Here is a 20861-nt window from a genome sequence, read left to right on the forward strand (position 1 = left end):
CCTGAAACCAAATCCAACTCTCCAGAGCACCACTCTGCTGGTCTCAGCAATTCCCCTGTACTTTTTTTTTTTTTTTTTGAGCTAGTATTTCTTTTAGGCCTCAAGGAAATGAACACAGGGTAACATGCATGGATGGTTTTGAATAAGGAACTCAGGTGTGGTTGGTTTGGCTTTTTTCATATTTAAAGAAAAAACTTTCCTTTTTTTCTCTTTTCACTGATTGACCAAAGGTATCTCAAACATGAGTCTATGACTGAATCTATTAACCCTGATATTGAATCAAGAAGGTATTTTACCTACATGATACCAAACCAGTAACTGGATGATTCTGTTATTGGATTTTCTTTTGGCTGAATTGACTCTGAATTGGGTTCTTATTGAGCTAATTCAGGGCAGACGCCTCAGGGCAAATTCTTGTTTAGAACAGTTACAGAGTGGCAGGCAGGCTGGTAGAAACAGCATCTAACTAGTTGATGTATCACCAAGCAGCACCTTAACTATACCCTGGCCTGCATTGACAGTCTCATTTAGGCAGCTGCTCTGGATTTGCAAAATGAGAATGGAAGGATATCACTTTGGGGAATTCAAATCACTTGGAACCCAATATCTCGGGAGTAGAAGTTCAACCAGGAACAGAATAATAAATACATTCACCTCCTCCAGTCTACTGAAATCAGCCTGGGCCTCCTGAATAAGCCAAGTATCTGGTACACCAGTAGTATAGTACGAGGAACTCTGCATTTGGATTTGAAAACCTGAGTTTGAACAACAGCTCTCCCATTCGCTACTTACATAACGTAGGCAAGTCATTTAACCTCTTTTGGCCACAATTTCTTCATCAGAAAATGAAGAAGTTGTATTAGATCTAGAGACAGAAGTGACCTCAGCCACCCTCTAGTCTGAGTTCATTTCACAGATAAGGACACTAAGGCCCAGAGAGGGTTAGTGATTTGTCCCAGGTTACACAGCTAGTATATGGCAAAGCAGGAATTTGAACTCAGGTTTTCTAGATCTAGGTCCAACACTATTACTATCAAACTATTCTATTTCTACAGCGCCTTCCTGCTCTAATTCTCTGATACTGTAATAAAATTCAGTTTTTCTAATATCTGCTTTAAGGATTTATCAGCCAGCTCACTCTGCCTCAGACTCTTAAGTTTTTTAATGTGTTTATTTAGGATTTCCTCCTTCCTATACAGACTAGGTTTTAAGACCTGTGTTCTATGAGCAAAACAGAATTGAAGTAGCTCAAAAGAAGTATGTGATGAGCAAATTCAGAGAATCTGCCCCAATATTCACACAGACTGTATGTGCCCGGCCTGTGGTAGAACGTTCTGAGTTCATGTTGGTCTGATCAGCTACAGTCGGACATATTGAAACTTGACTCTAGCATAATGATGTCATTTTGGTCCTCTTGAGAAGAAAGAGCAACAACCAACCAGGTTTGGGGAGCCTCTGGAACCAGCCTTCTTTACAAGGCAAATTCCATTCAAAGTAGGAGGCTGTGTAGTACAATGGTCAGAACTCTGCATTTGGAGTCAAAGGACATGTTTTGAGTGCCAGTATTTGTGTTACGTTGGAAAAGTCACTTAATCCCTTTAGCCTCAGTTTCCTCATATGTAAAATGACAGCATTGGACTAAGAGCATCTAAAACCCCTCTCAACTCTAAGCCAATGATCCTATGAATTCTTTCTCCCCAAATTGTTTTATGGCATGTGGTGTGGATCTCTCCCTTCTCTCTCTTCATACTCTATTTTTTACCATGCATTTTGTATATGCTTCATGTTTCCTATTTGATGGTAAGTTTCTTGAGGGCAGGGCTTCACCTAGAACAATGCCTTGCACATAATAGGTTCCTATACATTTTTCTTCAACTGAATGGAGCCAATGTGCTACCAGCAATCCACCCCAAGACTCTAGGGAGGCTAGTTCAAAGAGAAGCAGGGCCAGTAATTACCACAAGAGGGCAGCATCTAGACATATTCGTCCACATTCTCTAAACACTTCAGTTTCTCAACAGTTTTAAGGCAAGCACGAAATTAGGACTCAAAATTCATTGGATCATATCATCGGAATTCAACAGTCAACTGGGGAAAAAAATCATTGTATCAAATATCTCTCATAAGTGCCTGATATGCCAGATATATAGGCAACTAATAATAATTGATAGATGACAAAAAAAGTCATTCTCCAATAGATAGTCAAAGAAAATTCTCAAAAGAATTGGCAAACCATTAACAACCATATGAAAAAATATTTCACTTGTAACCCAGGGTTCAAGCCCATTTGCATAAGCCTGTCCTTATTGGTGGTGTTAGTGACAGCTAGGTAGAGGAGAGATGATGCTGACTTCCAGCTTCCAGAGAAGACACACATGGTCCAGGGTTCTCTTTAGGAATGGGACTCCATAGAGACAGAAAGATTCCAGGAAGAAGTCAATATGTAGACTAGCCAACATCCCAATCATGTCCCTATTCCCAGCTTACTATGTTAGAGATTTCTGGGAAATTTTCTCTCTCTCTCTCTCTCTCTCTCTCTCTCTCTCTCTCTCTCTCTCTCTCTCTCTCTTTCTCTCTCTCTCTGTATTCTCTGTTTTATTCTGATCTGTACAACGATCTGTATAATGCCTCTGATTTTTATGTTTGTTTTAAGTCCTGTTGACTTAAATAAATGGATTTATTTATTATTTATTATGTGTCTTTGTGTAATGGCTATTTGGCCAGAAGAGAGTCAAGTCTTTGGAGATGTAACTTGGGGGTATTTCCAATTGAGAGATAGAGTTTCTGGAGAGTAGGTTAAACAAAAAGTCTTCCTAACAATACTTGGGGTTGGGGCAGATAGATATATTTCTAGCTTAACAACTCCCTTTCTGATTTGGTCAATCAGTTGATAAGCATTTATTAAGTGCCTACTATATACAAGGCACTGAGCTAAGTATTGGGCTACAAAGACAAACAGAAGACAATCCCTTCCCTTGAGCAGCTCACAACTGAATGGGGGAGACAACAAGTGAACAAATGTGTACAAACAAGCTAAGTAATATATAAATAGGGAATAATTAACAGAGGGGGTGCTAGTATTAAGAGGGATTGGGAAAGGGTTCCTGTCTGTATTAGATGGTATTTTAGTTGGGACTTGAAGGAAGCCAAGAGGTAATGAGGAGAAAGGAGAACATTCTAGGCATGGAGGACCACCAGAGAAAGTGCTTGGATACATTCTCTGAGGAGAACAGAGGCAAGCCTTCTGACCCCAATCCCCGGCTCCCCTGCATGCAGGAATCAAAGTCTCCCTTGGGGAAGGGTGAGCAGAGGAGACTCTAGAGGTAACTATTAATGCCTCCCTGAAAGCCAAATACATATAGACACACATAAGAAATCCAAATTGGCAAAGATGACAAAAGATGTCAATGAGTACTAGGTGGACTGTAGAAAGTCAGGCACAGTAATGCACTATTGATAGAGTTGTGAATTGTTCCAACCATTCTGGAAAAGGATTTGGAATGATGCAATGAAAGTGAATAAAATGGCCTTGTATTTCGGACCCAGACATTCCACTCTTAAGAATACATCGCTAGAAAATAAATGACAAAAATGAAAGACTCTACGTGCACCAAAATACGATAGTAGTAATTTTTGTGGTCTCTAAGAAGAAAAGAGAAATACATGAATTAGGGAATGGTTAAGCTACCTATAGTACATGGATATGGTGGAATATTTCTGTGCTGTAAGAAGTGATGGATTGAATGAAAACAGAGTAGCATGAGAAGACATGATTCAGAATGAAGTAAGCAGAAGCAGAAAATATACAACGACTTTTGTTGTTTTTGTTCAGTGATTTAAGTCACGTCTGACTCTTTGCCACCCCATTTGGGGCTTTCTTGGCAAAGACACTACTCAGTTTGCCATTTCCTTCTCCAGTTCATTTTACAGATGAGGAAACTGAGGCAAACAGAGTTAAGTGACTTGTCCAGGGTCATACAAGTAGTATGTCTGGCTGGATTTGAACTCAGGAAGAAGGGTTTTCCTGACTCTAGACCCAACACTCCAGCCAATGCACCACCTACCTGCCCTACACAATAACTACAATAGTTTAAATGAAAAGAACATCTAGAAAAACGGTAGAAAGTGAATGCTAAGAAGTATAATGAAAGGGCGTGCCCTCAAAGAAGAGATACAGGAAGGCGTCTCCTTCTCATGTTCTTTTCAGGGGTGCAAGGTCATCCTGGGCCATCTCCAGTCATTCTGATGAATATCTGGTCACTGGATCCAGATGGCTCTGGAGGAAAAGTGAGTCTGGTGACCCGCACAGCCCTCCCTCACTCAAAACGAAGTCAAGGCAAGTCGTGTCACCATTTCTGTGATGGTGTGGTCTTCTTTGGCAACGAAGGATGAACACCACCCAGCGGTAAATGAGTATGAGTGTGGAATACTATGTATTACGTCAGACTTTTTCCATATACCAGGTTCAGGACACATTGGTAAATGTGGAAGTCAATAAAAACTCTTTGAAATAAAAGAAGAAAAGAAAGTTTCTTGGCATTTTATGGTAGAGAAAGAGTGTGATCTGTACACCTCCCAGAGACCTACTTTCTTGAAATATGTGAGGTTCCATAGCTGTTCTGGATTGTTTTCATGATTTCTCTTCTCTAGTCAGATTTCTTCTGCTTTCCCAAAGGCCTTTGGTGTTATATTGCCCCATGAATTCTCCTGGCTCTTCTGAACTAATTTCACTAGCTAGGCCCTGTAGCTTCATTTGGGTTCCATCCGGAGCTACAAGTATCCTGTATCTCAATAAAAAAAAAAAAAACTGCAACTTTAAAAAAAAAAAAGTATCCTGTATCTCCAGATGACTGACCTACCAATCCCCCTCCACTAGGAAAGCCCTCAGGATTTGAACCTCTCTCCCAGTTTAATATTTTTCACTTTGGGACAAAACGCCTTCTCAGAGGGGGAGAGGGACTTCAGCCATAAAGCCCTATTATTTTCCTCTCAGCCAGCTACTACCTACTCCATTGGGACTTCCTGCTAGCAAAATCTCTGGTTGTCTTGGCTTCCAGACCTGCTGGGCCCATGGCTAGTCCAGAATCCAGTTCTTCCTCCCTCAGCTTTAGTTGGGAAGTGAGATACCCTATTATCACAGTTCTCTTTCAGAAGATTAGTGGATCCTTCCCCTTGCCCACTAGGTGGTAAGAAAATCAGAATTCTAGCCAGTCCCTTGGTCCCTCCCAAAATGTGTAGTTCAACACCAGGCAACCAACTGGCTGATATCCCATAAAAATCATCAACCCTGCTTCCTTGGTTCTTTGTGTCTGACATGTACTTCTGTTCCTTTATCCCTTGGTTCATCAAAGGGCTTAGCACTTTGTCAGCATCTTTGCTGACTGATCTTCGTGGTCTTTTTGAGGTCAAGAATAAAAGCAAATAAATCTACTATGTGTCAGGAACTGGGCTAAGCACTTTTACAAATACTGCCTCCTTTGATCTCTACAACATCCCTAGGAGGTGCTATTATTTTCTTTTTATAGTGGAGGAAACTGAAACAGAAAAAATGCGAAGTTGATAGGTATCTGAAACTGGATTTGAATTCAGGTCTTCCTGACTCCAGGACTAGCACTCTATCCGCTACGCTATCTCTTCTGCTCTTTGGTGACTTTTGCCAACTGTTCCCTTTGTTGTATGATGAGGAACCAAGGCCATAGTAGTTGTTTCTTTGACTACCCAGTTGGCTGTTCATGACAAAAATTCCTGCTGGTATCTTATCAAATCTATCCAATTCCATTGGTACCACAACTCGGAAAGGGATGGCCCTGGAAGGGAGGAGCTCCAGCTTCCCCATTTGGCCCCAACTCTCTTTCTCCTAAGTTCCCACTCAGTTTAGTCCCAGCTTCCTCCCTCTGGTTCCCTGGGCTGTAGGGGATTCACCACCTCCAGCTATGTGGGAAGTGCTCTCCTCTCAGCCTACACCGATTGAGACATGAAAGCATCTCATTCTTCTTCCGACAAATATGTAAGAGGTTTGAAGACACAACAGGGATCATTTGAAGCAGATAAAATTTATTCAACCAAGGTTTATTAACCATTTATTATGTACATGCACCTGTGCAGGACAAAATGGACACAAGTGGAAGCAATCCCTAATCCAAAGGAGCTCATATTCCACTGGGAGGTGGGGGAATAGGAGAGAAGGATGAAGGAGAAGACAACATATATACAGATAACTAAGTTGTCGTTGTGTTTGTCCCTCATTCTTGAAGAGAACCATGACATCAGGGAGATAATGCCATGACTTGCAGTTGACTTTGATATGAGTGAGGAAGGACTGTGCAAGGTCACCAGCCTCACTTTCTCCTCCAGAACCATCTGGGTCCAGTGGCCAGATATTCATCAGGCTGACTAGAGATGGCTCAGGATGCAATGGGAGACCCTGACCCTTTTAGGCTTTTAGTCTTTTCAGGTTCTCACTTTGAGTGAGATAACACCCATTCAGTGAATAGGCCTCCTTATGAAGTGAGTTCTGATGAACATCTGGGCACTGGACCCAGAGGGCAGTGGAGGAGAAAGTGAGGCTGGTGACCTTGAGCAGCTGTCTCTTACTCAAAACAAAGTCAAGTGCAAATCATGTCATCATCTCCCTGATATCATGGTCCTCTTAAATATTAAGTAATTTTGAGAGGGAGAGTGAACTAATGAGAAGATACAGAAAGGGATCCTTTCTATGGGAGATGACACTTGAGCTTTGTTGTGCAAGAGGCTAGGGAGCACATTCCAGGGACTGGGATCATTTGTACAAAGGTACTGGAGATGGAATATCATGTTTGGGGATCAGTTGGTAGAAAAGTTTGACTGTTCAATTGGTAGCCCACAAAACAAGATGAAACAAAATAAATGAAGCCATAGAAATACTTGCTGCAAGGTCAATAAGAAGCACGAATATCATAGTCACACAAAATGGTATCTCATGAGCCTCCACAAAAGTGTTTTCTTTTACTATCTGGACAAAATTAATTGAAATTAAAGGTACTTAATGAAATAGCACAGTAAGAGAATTAGCAATAAACTATATGACTCTCCCCCTGCCATAAACCTGGGGCACAGTCCCTCACAAATACATAAAGCATCAGTGGGAAGTGTGGTCACTGCTAGTCATGGCTCTACTGGACACAAGGTTGTGGTATTTCTCTGTGACTGAAGTTTCTGACTCCAGCTAGAGTCCTTAGCTGAGATATCTTCTCTCCTTTATAAAAAATTACTTATGTAAATTTGTCCTTTTGACTTAAAGTCTAGAGGCTCTTCTGCTACAGTTCCTTCAGATAAGACAGATCACACATACATCCATAAGGATGAGTCTACATGTTTCTTCAAAACTCAACTGGAATGGGTGTTTCCTCTCCAGGAAAAAAATACTCCTTACCTCAGCAACATCTCTATCAAGATACTCACTTAGACTTGAGCTTAAGAAATCCATGTAATTCTTCTTCATTTCTAGTTGGAGATCCTTTCTCCTTAAACTTTTTTCAGAGGGGCTCTGTCACAGAAACCCCACAGGGCTATATGGGTCTCACCCAGTATGGTTATTTTTTTAGCGGTCCCAAAATGCATTGTATCATCTATTCAAATGAGAGTGAACAATGCAAAAGCAAAGCCTGTAGAATGAGGTCATCACCTTCCCCCTCACCCACAGCCCTGCTTAGTTGAATTCTTACAATTTAATATGTGCATAGAGCCCAACAAGTTGTTTTACACTTGTTTTTAAGGGTACCTTCCTCTCTCACCCTTCATCATACAACCCTTCCACTCAGAAGTCACCTTTGGAAATTCTTCTTTGGGCTCTGAACCTTTTCAGATAAGGCACCTTCTTTTGTCCTCAAGCTTAATCTTTCTCTAGGTCTCATGGTACCCTGTCCTAAAAAGCTCTTGAACTTCCTTCAGTTTTCTTTGTCTCTAGGCTCCTGAAGTCCTCACTTTGTCATTATTTGCTTCCTCTCTGTCCTGTTGGATTTGTATGAATCATACTTGTTAGGCAGTTCTTAGGTAGGTACTATTCCTCAGGAAAACCTGTTGACTTCTCCAACTAAAAGGCAACTGTACGGTGTAGCATTTGGAGTGCTAGACTTGAAATCAGGAAGACTGGGGTTCACATCCACCTTAAGTATTTGTTGGTTGTGTGATCCTGGGCAAGAGCTTAACCTCTGTATAAGTTCTGTCATTCATAAAGTGGAGATAATGATAGCACCTACGTCCTGTGGCTGTTGTGGGGATAGTATGAGACAATATATAGGAAGGATTTTGCAAATCTTAAAGCACTATGTAAAAGCTACTTTTATTACTAGGTGCAAGCAGCCAGCTCTCAGAGGTCATGGTAGGAAAAAGCTCACATTCCAGGCTATATCACCAGTTATTGGAGTACATTCAAATCCTGACTCAAGTACTGTTGGTCCTAAAGACCCTCTTGCTTTCTGCTAAGAATTGGAACCAATTACCAGATGTGTTTGACTTTGAGTTACCACTACGGGGAGAGAACTGTGTCTCTGGGTCTTCGGGAAGAGATGTTAGAAAGAATACTGAGGCCTCTAGAGAGGCCTTCTGAAATACTTAAACATAGCTTTGAGTCCCCCAGTTACTTATTGACAGCAATATTATCTTTTAGAGGAACATAAGGAAATATAAATAATATTAGCAAAAACACATGGAGAGGGAAACACAGTGATGACAAGGGGTGGGTTATTGATTTGAAATTTGAATGGGAAACTCTTTTTTCTGGGTAATTAATAATCAATTTATTAATTAGTCTAACCAGAAATCAATAAATTGTTTTGAATTCAAAACTCAATGTATTCTTTTTTTTTTAAATAGTACTTTATTTTTTCCCACAATTACACAAAAAGAAAATTTTTAAGCATTCATTTTTGTAAGATTTTGAGTTCCAAATTCTTTTCTTTCCCTCCCTCTCCTCCCTTCTTCTCCAACTAATAAGTAACTTAATACAGTTTATACATATGTAGTCATGTAAAACATTTTTATATTACAGACATGAAAGGAGAAGCAGATCAAAAGCGAAAAAAATACAAGAAAGAATAAAGTAAGTAAAAAAATATTCTTTGAACTGAATTCAGAATTCATCAGTTCTTTATCTGACTATGGGTATCATTTTCCTTTGTCCATTGATAAGAAGAACTGAGGCATTTGTAGTTGATCAGCATACAATGTTGCTGATACTGAATGCAGTGCTCTGGTAATCCTCGTTTCACTCTGCATTAGTTTGTACAAGTCTTTCCAGATTTTTCTGAAATCTACTTGTTTATAATTTCATACTACAGAATAGTATTCCATTACATTTCCATACCACAATTTGTTCAGCCATCCCCCAATTGATGGGCATCTCCTCAATCTCCAATATTTTGCCACCATGAATTGGACTTCTATGAATAAATTTGCACATGTAGATCTTTTTCCTTTTTTATGATCTTTTTGGGATACAGACCTAATAGTGATATTGCTAGATCAAAAGGTATGCACGGTTTGGTTGCCCTTTGGTCGTAGTTCCAAATTGCTCTCCAGAATTGTTGCATCAAGTCACCAACTCCATTAACAGTGCATCAGCGTTCAATTTTCCCACATCCTTTCCAACAGTTATCATTTTCTTTTTTGGTCATATTAGCCAACCTGGTAGGTATGAAGTAGTCCCTTAGAGTTGTTTTAATTTACATTTGTCTAATCAAAGATGATTTAGATCACTTCCTCATATGTATGTAGATGCTTTTGATTTCTTCATCTGAACCACCTGTTTACATCTTTTGACCATTTATCAACTGGGGAATGGCTTGCATTCTGATGAATTTGAGTCAATTCTCTATCAGGTAATTCCTTTTAATCTTTTATTGTGTCATCATCTGTCTCCTCTCTTTTCACACATTTGATAGCTCAATGATTCCAAAGCTTCATCTCTGGGAAAATGAAAGTAAGACTGGGATGAGAATCCTACCTAAGCTATTTTCTTTCTTTTAAGTCCTCAGGGATGGGGACAGAGGTGTATGGGGAGGGGGCAGAAGTGTATGGGGAGGTGGCAGAGGTGACATGGAGAAATGGAGGGGGGAGAATGCAAGAATTGGTAAAGAAGGAGGAAGGACAACATAGAAATAGACCATTCCTTAGGTCCATCTGTCCTCCAAACTCCTATTGCTCTTTCTAAGCTATTTGTGTTTTGTGATACTTGCTATGTGGTCAGAGCACTCACCTTTCTTTGGGATGATCAGTATCTTCTGTTTTCACTCTAGTAGCTTCTGGAATAAGATACAAATCACAATTTTAGAAAAGAAATTTACTGTGGGAAAACAGAAAGAGAGCAACAAAGCTTCCAAGGCATGTTGAAGCAGCATGGTGATGAGAGTATAGGAACAGCAGTAGCACATGGATAGATAAAGTGCTGGACTTGGAATCAGGAAGAACTAAGGTCAAACCCTACCTCAAACATTCACTAACAAGCTGGACAAGTCTTTCATTTCTCTTGGTCTCATGTTCTCATCTGTAAAATGAGAGGGTCAGACTAGACAGTCTCCTCCAGGAACTCTAAATCTCGTGCTATGATTTGTAGGCGAAAGAACTGGGTTTGAATTCTGGTGCTGCTACCTACTACCTGTAGGACCTGGGAAAGTCATTTCTCCCTCTCTAGGACTTACTTTACTCAGTTGTAAAGTTAAGGGTTGTATTAGATGATTTCTAAGATCCCTTTCAGATCCAAATTTTGTGAATTATAGCAGAAGGAGGAACAGGGCCAGCTTCAGCAGTGGTTGGAATAGACACGTGCTGTATGGTTTGGTATTGGAGGACAGGAAGAGAGGAGAGGACAGGGAAGAGGTGCAATGGAAAGAGAATTGGAATTTGTCAAATTATCTGTCTTTTATATTTACTTACCTGTGTGATCTTGGGCAATTAAGCAATTACTTAAACTTTCCTGGGCCTCATTTTCCTCTTCTGCAAAATGATGGCCTTGGACTACATGGTCTCTGAGGTCCCTTTGAGTTTTAGCTCCATGGTCCTATGATTCCATCTTTATTGTGGCTTAGTCATTTTCTAGTCACATTTAATTCTTTGTGACCCCACTTGGAGTTTTCTTGGCAAAGATTCTGGAGTGGTTTGTCAATTCCTTTTCTGGCTCCTTATATAAATGAGGAAACTGAGGCAAGCAGGGTTAAGTGACTTGTTCAGGGTCACACAGATAGTAAATGTCTGAGGCCAGCTTTGAACTCAGGAAGATGAATCTTCCTGACTCCAGACCCATTTCTTTATCCACTATGCTACCTAGCTGCTGCATAATTCCATGTGATTGATGTCAAAAATTCACAATTATAAACTCACTCCTTTTGTTTCAGATTTTATGCCCTGTTAAAATGTGAATACCTCTGAAACAGCTAACTGTAGTCCTTATCAGTCATTTATACTTTGGTAGTCTGTGAGTTCTTGGGCTATCTGAGGTACAGAATAATTCCTCCCTCCTAATCTACTGTTCTTTCCACTACAACAATGCTGATTTCCTATAAGGGGAAAGAGAAAAGGCTTCATGAAGGGGGTGTCAACTGAGTTGATCTTTGAGGATGGGTAAAGAATCCGAAAGATAGAATTGCGGAAGGAACACATTTCAGGGATGGGGGATGGTTTGTGGAAAAATTTGTGGAATATAGAGCTCAAGGAACAGCTGGTAGTAAAATTTTGCTGGAACATAGAATCGATTGAAGAAAGTAATATGAGATAAGGCTGAAAAGGTAGCTAGGACCAAATTATGAAGGTGCCAAGCTAAAGAATTTCCTTTTTATCATCAAGACAATCTATGTATTGTTGTCTTTCATACTCAAAGAGGATCAAAATAACATCACAATGTTGGGTCAAGGTACAGTGTCCAACTGTGCCTGATCAAACCAACATATGAGGCTCTACCACAGGTCAAGCACAAATAGTCCATGTGAACTAGAGACAAGAGGGAGTCACTGATGGTTTGAGAGCAGTGACATGATCCTGCAGAATAAAAGAAAGCAGATTTATTTAACTCCTATTTTGTTTTCATTTTCCCAGGGAAGAATCTTTAAACTGAAAAACATAGAAGGATAATTCAAAAAGAATGTCAGCTCAAAGTTGGTGAAGAAACAGCCTAACATTTTTAATTAGATGACAAAGGTACTCAAGACATTGATATGATTTAAAACCTAATCGTCATAGAGCACAGGAGAGTTGCCCAAGAACTAGAGAAGGACAAATGTCCTGATTTTCTAAATGGGAAAGGGTATGGACTCAGCAAAACACAGAATGGCAAGTTTGACATTGATCCTTAGTGAATTTCTGAAGTATATCATTAAATTTTGGTTTGTCAGACTTGAAAAGAACGTGGTGATTCTTAAGAGTCAACATAGCTTTATTGCTGTTTGTCTTTCATTCTCAAACCAGATTGTGACAGCAGGAAGGCAATGCAAGGGAATTGGATTTAAGTGAGGAAGGACTGTGAAAAGTCACCAACCTCACTTTCCCCTCTGAAAACATCTGGGTCCAGTGGCCAGATATGGATCAGGGTGGCTGGAGATGGCTCCTGTAACTTCATTAAGATAGTCGTGTCAAGCTCATCTTTAGCATTATTGGTGGTGTTTTATTTAAAGCAAGGCATCAGCAAAGTTTCTCAAGATATTACTAAGATAATGATTATCTTTTTAATAAAGTAATTAAAAAGATAATTAAATATGTGCTGGAGAATAGAGATAGATTTGCAGAAGGCTACACAACCTTATTCCCAAAGAGCTCATTAATGACTGGAGAATCCTAGTGAAGTGCCATAGAGCTGTGAAATAGATTGATTCTTTGTCTTTCTTTAATTGTTCATATTTACAGTTAATTGATTTTGTCCTGTAAGTGTCTAAGTCACTCTGAACTTAGTTTGGAAATTCAACTGTCTTGTAATCAGCTAAATTTAGAAATTCAGTTCTCTTATTAATCACTGTTTTATTCTTGTGTAAAGGAAATACCCTTGAAGGAGGCAGATGGACACAAGGGAGGCTGGTCTAGTATCTTTACACCACCAAACTATCAAGGATGTCAGGTTTGTTACCCGATGAATCTGGTCCACTATCTCTAACTTTGCAGATAGACTCAAACAATGAACATATCTTAATCACAGAAGGGAAGGGGAGGGGGGTTGCTGTTAGCCCTCATTCCTGATTTCCAACCAATCATGTTGTCCCCACCCCCATGATGCTGCCTACTCTGGAACCAATTTCAATGTTTTCCCCATCTATGCAACTCTATATTTGTAATCTCTTGTACTTCCAAAACTACATGAAATCTAACAAACCCTGTCTTATGGTCTGTGGTCATTGAAAGGCCGTTGATTCAATATATTGGTTATTGTTAGACTAATAAATTGATCATGTTCAGAACATTGTCTCTCAGTTTACCTTTAATTTTCAAACCTAACAGTTGTGTCTTGTACTTACACTATTAGACTTTGTTTAATCACTCTCATTAATGACTCACAGAGGGGATGATTATCCAATGAGCAAATTATACAAAACTAACATGATGGATGACGAAATTAAGATTCAGTATAACCTTCACAGGCTAGAATGCTAAGCCAAAACCAACACAATGAAATTAAGTGTGTGTGGGGGGGAGGAAATAAAGTCAACACAATACTGTAGTATTATAAAAGACATCACTATGGATATGTATGAGTTGTCAATGTAGCAAAATGAAAAAAAAAATAGGATAGCTGTATGTTATGCTAAGGTAGCTACCAAGTGATAAATACCAGAGATGTTAAAACAGAGGAGAGTCTCAGTGTGTGGGGTGAATCCCTTATGGAGAAGTTAGGGGAAGATGTAGATGGAACTGTACCATTTAAGAAGGCATAGGGGAGTTTATAAATCTGCATTGAATGAAAGATTATTTACAAGAATTACTCATTAGGAAGGAAGGAAGGAAGGAAGGAAGGAAGGAAGGAAGGAAGGAAGGAAGGAAGGAAGGAAGGAAGGAAGGAAGGAAGGAAGGAAGGAAGGAAGGATGGAAGGAAGGAAAGAAGGAAAAAAGGGAGGAAGAGAAAAAAACATTTATTAAAACCTACTATGTTCTAAGCAGTCTACTAAGTGCTTTACAAATATTTGATTTGATCCTCACAAAAACCCTGAGAGGTAGGTACTTTTATTATGTCCATTCTGCAGTTGAGGAAACTAAGGCAGACAGGGTAAATAACTAGCGTAAAGCTAAGTAAGTGTCTGAGGCTAAGTTTGAATTCAAGTCTTCCTGATTCTAGCCTCTATGCCACCTAGCTGCCTCTAATGGAATCACAAATCTTTAAAGACATCTAAAAGTCTTATTTTTAAGATTTGTTGGTTTTTTAACTCAGTGCCACAACCACTACTTAGCACAGCGCACATAGCACACAGCAAGTGTTTAATAAAGGTTTATTAGCTAATTGACTAACAACTCTGGCTTGAGGAAGAACTGGTTTGGACGCATTTTATGTAAATAAGATGTGGGTGTCTTAGTTGGGTACATTAATAACAGTCAAGAGTGTGATGGAATTGTTAAGTGAGGTCTTAACAAAATCTTTGTATCATAGATTTGGAGCCAGGAGGGACATCAGAGGCATCCAGTTCATCCCCCTCATTTTATAGCTAAGGAAGCTGAGGCTCCAGAAGTTTCAGAGATGTGCCCAGATATAAAATATCAAAGAGAAGCATTAGAAGAAATATAATTTCCAGCAGATAGAGATGTTAATTAAGGGAAGCATTTAACATCAAGAAATCCCCTTAAGCAGTTAACTGAGTTAATTAAACAGAAGCCTCCTTACATTTTACAGTTAGTTGATTAGGCAAGTGGTTGAAAGCAGCTCTCTAAATAGAAACTTCTTAAACAGGTTGAATCACTAACCAACACTAACCATAGCAACAAACACACTGAGAAATTGGACACCTTGTCCCCAGACCACAGAATTTCCCTACAATGTCAGGGGATAGGAGGAGAGATGGGGATTTTCTATATGTCCCATAACTACATTGAAGCTCCACCAGGGAAAAATTCCTACAAAGGGACCTTCCCATAAAGTCCTACCCTTTCTAGCTCTGTTTCTAATTCTATGATCCTACTGTCAAAACCACTTACGTGGATCAGAGATCCCCTCAACCCTGAAAATAAAGCTTTCTCTGCATTTTAACTTATTGATTATTTAGTTAAGGAATTTGGTGTCTATAGCAGTGGTCTCCAAATTTTTTTTAATTTGCATCTTTATCAGCAAAACATTTTGATCATGCATCCCTAAAATGTGTATATTTACTCATTCATAAATTATACTGTATACTACTATACTAACATTTTGTATATTACAAAAAATGACACAAAACATATTTTAAAAGGATAAGGTAAAGATGAAATAATATTTGAGCCTAGAGTTGCTGGAGTTTTCTGACCATGGAGTACCATGGTCAGAATTATGCTTTAGGAAAGACACTTTGGCAACTGTGTGGAGGATGGATTGGAGAGGAGAGAGGCAAGGCAGAGAAACTAATGAGATTTGTCATTGTTCAGTCATTTTCAGTTGTGTCTGACTCTTCACGACCCCATTTGGGGTTTTCTTTGCAAAGATACTGGAAAGTGTTTGCCATTTCCTTCTCTAGCCTATTTTACAGATGAAGAAACTGAGGCAAACAGGGTGAAGTGACTTGCCTGGAGTCATACCTCCAGTAAGTGTCTGAAATCACATTTAAACTTGGGCCTGACTCCAAGCCCGACACTTTATCCATTGCACTACCTTGCTGCCCTAACAAGAAGTATAAGAAATATGCTAAAGATTCTGTAGAAATAGATTTGTTTGTGATTGAATTTGGATATATGGAGTGAGGAAGCAGCCAAGGATTACACTGAAGTTATGAGCCTGTGTGACTGGAAGGATTGGTACCTTCAACAGTAATAAGGAAGTTTAGAAGAAAGATAAGTTTAGGGGGAGTAGGGGTGGAAGAACTCAATAATGTAATGAAATCTTCAAAGAATATCACTAACCATTTCATCTTGTTTGACACACTCTGTCCCACCCAAAGTAGAAAGTCCCAGAGAATAGAGGCCATCTTCTGAAGAATAGAAGGGAAGGGAGATGTATTTTCAGAATGGACTCACCTTAGCAACTGGGAGCCATCTCCAGTCATCCTGATTCATATCTGATCACTGGACCCAGATGGCTCCATAGGCAAAAATGAGGCTGGTGACCTTCCACAGCCCTCCCTCACTTAAATACAATTCACTTGCAAGTCATGCCATCATCTTCCAAATGTCATGGTCCTCTTCAATAACCAATGATCAACAAAAACAACAGAATGAAACCTATTTTGCTGCTGCCAAGAATGTGTGGGTGGTGGTTAGGTTAGAACTGTTCAGAGAGACTGACTCCCATCTTAGAAGGGAGGAAGCTGGGAGCTTACCCAGCAGATGGTTGGGGCAGAGTTATAGAGTAACAGGGAATAAAAGTACCATGTGGCCTTGTTGGAGATGAGCCCTATATTGGGCTATTTGAGGAGAGTGTGATGTAACCCATCTTTTCACTCTCCAATTGGTCGATCACACACCTTTTTGAGTCAGGTCATGATTCCCCAGGAGGGAACAGATACTATTGTGGAGACCATAGGTCTACAGCATGCAAAGGAATAGGCTTTTTTAAGTCTCCCCTGGTAAGGCCACCTCTGGACTTTGGTGCTGAATTCAAGGAACTCTTTCAATAAGGATGTTGATAAATCAGAATAGGTCATGAAGAGGGTAACTAGAGTAGTGAAGGTTTGGAAATTACATCATATGAAGAATGAATGATGGGACTGAATGAATTTAGCTTAGAGACAAGAAGACTAAGGAAATACATAACAGTTACAGCCACATATTTGACATACTATACTGCACTTCCTCATCTATAAAATGGAAGGGTTGGACAAGATCCTTCTGAGGCTCCTTCTAGCCCTAGATTTATGATCCCATGACTTTCCTCTGTTGTTCCAGGAGATAAAACTAAGATCAATAGGAGGAAGTTAGAAGTGGGGATATAGGGCCTTGAAGGCCAATTTCAATTCAATTCAAAAGTCAGTTTAACAATGCCAACAGTCCAACTTTGGGAAGGCCTACTTCAAGAGGCAGTCAGGAATATGAGGAATCCAGCAGTGATTGAATGACCACCTGTCAGGAACAGTATAGAAGGACTGGGTAAGATGTTGAACAGGATGAGTTTTAAGGCTCTTTCCTGTTGTAACACTGGGTCATAGAACAGGAGATCCCAGATTTACTGCTGGCAGGAACATCAGAGGATAAACTAGTTCAGTGTCCTCATTTTACAGCTGAAGCAACTGAAGCTTTAAGGAAGTTGACTTGCTCAAGGTCACGTAGGCAGTGAGTATCAGACGATGATAAGATGAACTGATGCCCTCTGACTGCAGACTAAGTATTCTCTCCATGGTGCTATGATGGTGCAGTTTTTTGGTAAGTGGGTGTTTGCTTGCTTGGGTATGTAGTAATCTTTCACTGAACAGAGTTCCATACTTAAAGGATTCATGAGCTTACTCCCCAGACTGCTCTAAGAAACAGTCATTCCAAACTCAGAGGATTTAACTGCTGTATGATGCCATCTTGTTCTTTCTGTTAAGGATTAAAGTGTCTGGATCCTATTGTGTGATGCACCTAAAGCCCAGTAACAATCAGAACATTCTCATGTTCAGCAGCATCGTGCTTTGATGAAGACACCATCCATTAGTTAAATAAATAGACTACATGATTGGGAGCAGAAGTCTTATAAAAGAAAAAAAAGACTAATTTTTTTAATCATTATTGGATTTTTTCAGTTTCCAGGTATACCCCAGGAGATGCTGGAGGGCAGCTCCTTTGTTTTCTAAGTGTTACTGTCTCTGCCTGTTTCAAAGATGCTGGAACAAAGGCACCTAATACACATTCAATTCAGGTAATAAGAGAAGTGATGGGGGAGGGGTGGGAATTAGATAAAATAATTACCTCAGAAGCAAAATGAGAAATGTTAGGCTGATTTGGAGCTAGTAGATTTGGCACACCATGTGAAGCAGATGGTCCTATTGTCTGAGTTTAAGAAAGTCCTCTTCAACTTTGACCTTTGTGAATTTTTTTACGTCATCATAACCTCTAACCTGTGGGCTTCAGGCTGAAGTAAGGACGAGTCCAACCTTCTAGGAAGCACAATGGCTTTGTGGTAGGGATTTTGGAGACCTGGGTTCTCTGTCTAGCTCTTGCAAGTCATGGCATCACCTTCCTGATGTCATGGTCCTCTTTGAAAACAAAGGATAAACACCAACTTCATGATGTGTTTGATCCTTAGTTTCTCCATTGACAAAAATGCAAGGGTTAGACAAGATAATCCCTCAGGTTCTTCTCTTTTCCCATGTATCTGCAGTCTAAAATTCTTCATGAAGCAGGCTTGATCTGTTAAGGACTTTTATAAATGCCACTACAGGAAGTTAGACTATATTTATACTGATACCACAGCAAAATGCACGCAGCAGTTTTTCTTAAAACAAAACAAAGTGAAAGGAAATGAGACAATGCTGGATTTGGAACCAAAGGACATAGGCTTGATTCCTGGCTTCGCTGCTTTCTACCCATGTTACCTTAGTCATTTCTTAAACTCTCTGGGCTACAGATTTCTCATCTGTAAAATGGAATGGTTGGACAATATGACCTCTGAGGTCTCTTCTGGCTTTACCTATGTCTCTCCTTACTCCTTAACCCCTCTCCCCCAAGTGCCTTCCCTCTGAGAATACTTTCCATTTACACTGGATATATCATGTGTATACTGTTGACCTGAAAACTTTATTAGAGAAAAGGCAACAGGCTAAATGCATACATTTTATGATTTAATTAATTAAACAATTCCCCATAAAGATAACGGTTATATAGCTCTATGGAGCCAGGATCAGAACTGGCTGACTCAGTGCAGAAATTGACTGTCTTAAGTACATTTTACCATGAGGAAGGAGCTCTTAGATAAACACATTGCAAATTTGGTAAGACAATTAACAAAGTAGTGCAAATTGGGTTTTATGATCCCAAGTGTGGGAATCTCCTTTCTGTAGCATGTCTTTGTGATATAAGATAAGGATAAAATCCCACCACTCTGATGACAGATATCCAGGCCTTTGAAGTTGTGGTATCTTAACAGAGTTGACAAAGCTGAAGTTACAACCCAAGATAACCTGTGTTTTTCCTTATCACTAAGATGCCAGAAGAAGGGTCTGGTAAGGAAGTCCCATTTGTTTGCTTGACATCAAAAGGCATCCTCTAAGTTAAACAAAGGAGACTATTAGGTCCAGGCTCTTCTTAATTCAAACTTTGGCCCTTATTAAAGTCCAGAATTTATATTAAATATTATCAATACATAGTTACTTGTATGTTGTCTCCCGCATTAGAATGTGAGTTCCTTGAGGGCAGGGATTATGTTTTGGTTTTTTTGTTTTGTTTTGTTTTTTGCCTTTCACTGTGTCCCTAATGTTTAGCACAGTGCCAGGCATATAGTAAACAGTTAATAAATTCTCATTGACTGAGTATTGATAGCCTAGTCATATCTAGAAAATATTTGTTGCTGCTGTTCAGTCATTTATCCGTCATGTCTGACTCTTTGTGACCCCATTTGGGATTTCTTGGCAAAGATAACAGAGATGCTATTTCCTTCTCTAGCTCATTTTACAGATGGAGAAACTGAGGCAAACAGGATGGAGTGATTTGCCCAGAGTCACATAGCTAGTAAGTTTCTGAAGTCATATTTGAACTCAGGAAGATGATTCTTCCTGACTCCAGGCTGAGCATTCTATCTACTTCACCACCTAGCTGCCCATCCAGAGGATATGTCAAGAATAATAGAAGAAAAGGTCAAAGGGCAGGATTCTGAATGAAGAAGATGTAAGCAGGGAACTGGAACCACAAAGAGTTGTCATGGCTAGTTGGCAAGATTTGCATGTTTGGCATCCTGTAACCAACAAGTCTACTTAGGCACAATAATCTACTTTAGCACACTATCTGTTAATCTCCTCAAGTAATCAACAACATAAATTTATTAAGTGTTTACTATGCACTAGATACTGTGCTAAGCATCAGGGATACAGAGAAAGACAAAATACAGTTCCTGCTTTCAAAGACCCCACAGTCAGGTGAAGGAGGCAATATGCAAACAGTTATGTGCAAACAAGATCAAGACAATTGGAGATTGGGAAAAACTTATTCTACAAGGATTTTAGCTGAGATTTGAAGAAAGCCATGAAATACAGGAGGTAGAGATGAGGAAGAGAAAATGGCTCAGGGAGGCAGAATGTTGTCTTTGAGGAACAGCAAGGAGGGCAGTGTCACTGGATTGCTGAGCTAGGGTGAGTAAGGTATAAAAAGGAAAGGTAGGAAGGGGACCAAGGGGCAGCTAGGAAGAGAAATGGATAGAGCCCTGGGCCTGAAATCAGGAAAATTCCTCTTCCTGAGTTCAAATCTGGCCTCAGACACTCACCAGCTGTGTGAACCTGGCCAAGTTGCTTAACCTTGTTTTCCTCAGTTTCCTCATCTGTAAAATAAGCTGGAGAAGGAAATGGCAAACCATTCCAGTATCTTTGCCAAGAAAACACCAAATGGGGTTATAAAGAACCATATACGACTGAGAAAAAAAAAAACAACTACAGGAAAGGACCAAGCTATGAAGAACTTTAGAAGATAGACAGAGGATTTTATATTTATATGGCTGGGAGGCAATAGGAGGCCACTGTAGTTTATTGAATGAGGGTAGTGGTGACATGATCAAATCTGTGCTTTAGGAAGGTCAGTTTAACAAGTAATGCTGTAAAGGAGCCCCTTGG

The 20861-nt window shown here is 39.7% G+C and overlaps 1 protein-coding gene across 3 annotated transcripts in view; it reads right to left on the bottom strand.

The window, feature by feature from the left end:
- Positions 1 to 8873: 8873 nt before the first annotated feature.
- The window catches only part of CD86 (CD86 molecule), a 161553-nt gene continuing 149565 nt past the window's right edge, over positions 8874 to 20861 (bottom strand). For all 3 annotated transcript variants that reach the window (XM_072613829.1, XM_072613830.1, XM_072613828.1), the window contains 2 exons: positions 10235 to 10280; positions 8874 to 9944 (listed from right to left, as the gene is read on the bottom strand). In XM_072613829.1, the coding sequence (XP_072469930.1) occupies positions 9887 to 9944; positions 10235 to 10280 (104 nt within the window). In that variant the 3' untranslated portion in view covers positions 8874 to 9886. The remainder of the gene's footprint in view (positions 9945 to 10234; positions 10281 to 20861) is intronic.

The sequence above is a fragment of the Notamacropus eugenii genome, chromosome 5 (assembly GCF_028372415.1).
Source record: "Notamacropus eugenii isolate mMacEug1 chromosome 5, mMacEug1.pri_v2, whole genome shotgun sequence".
NCBI lineage: Eukaryota > Metazoa > Chordata > Mammalia > Diprotodontia > Macropodidae > Notamacropus > Notamacropus eugenii.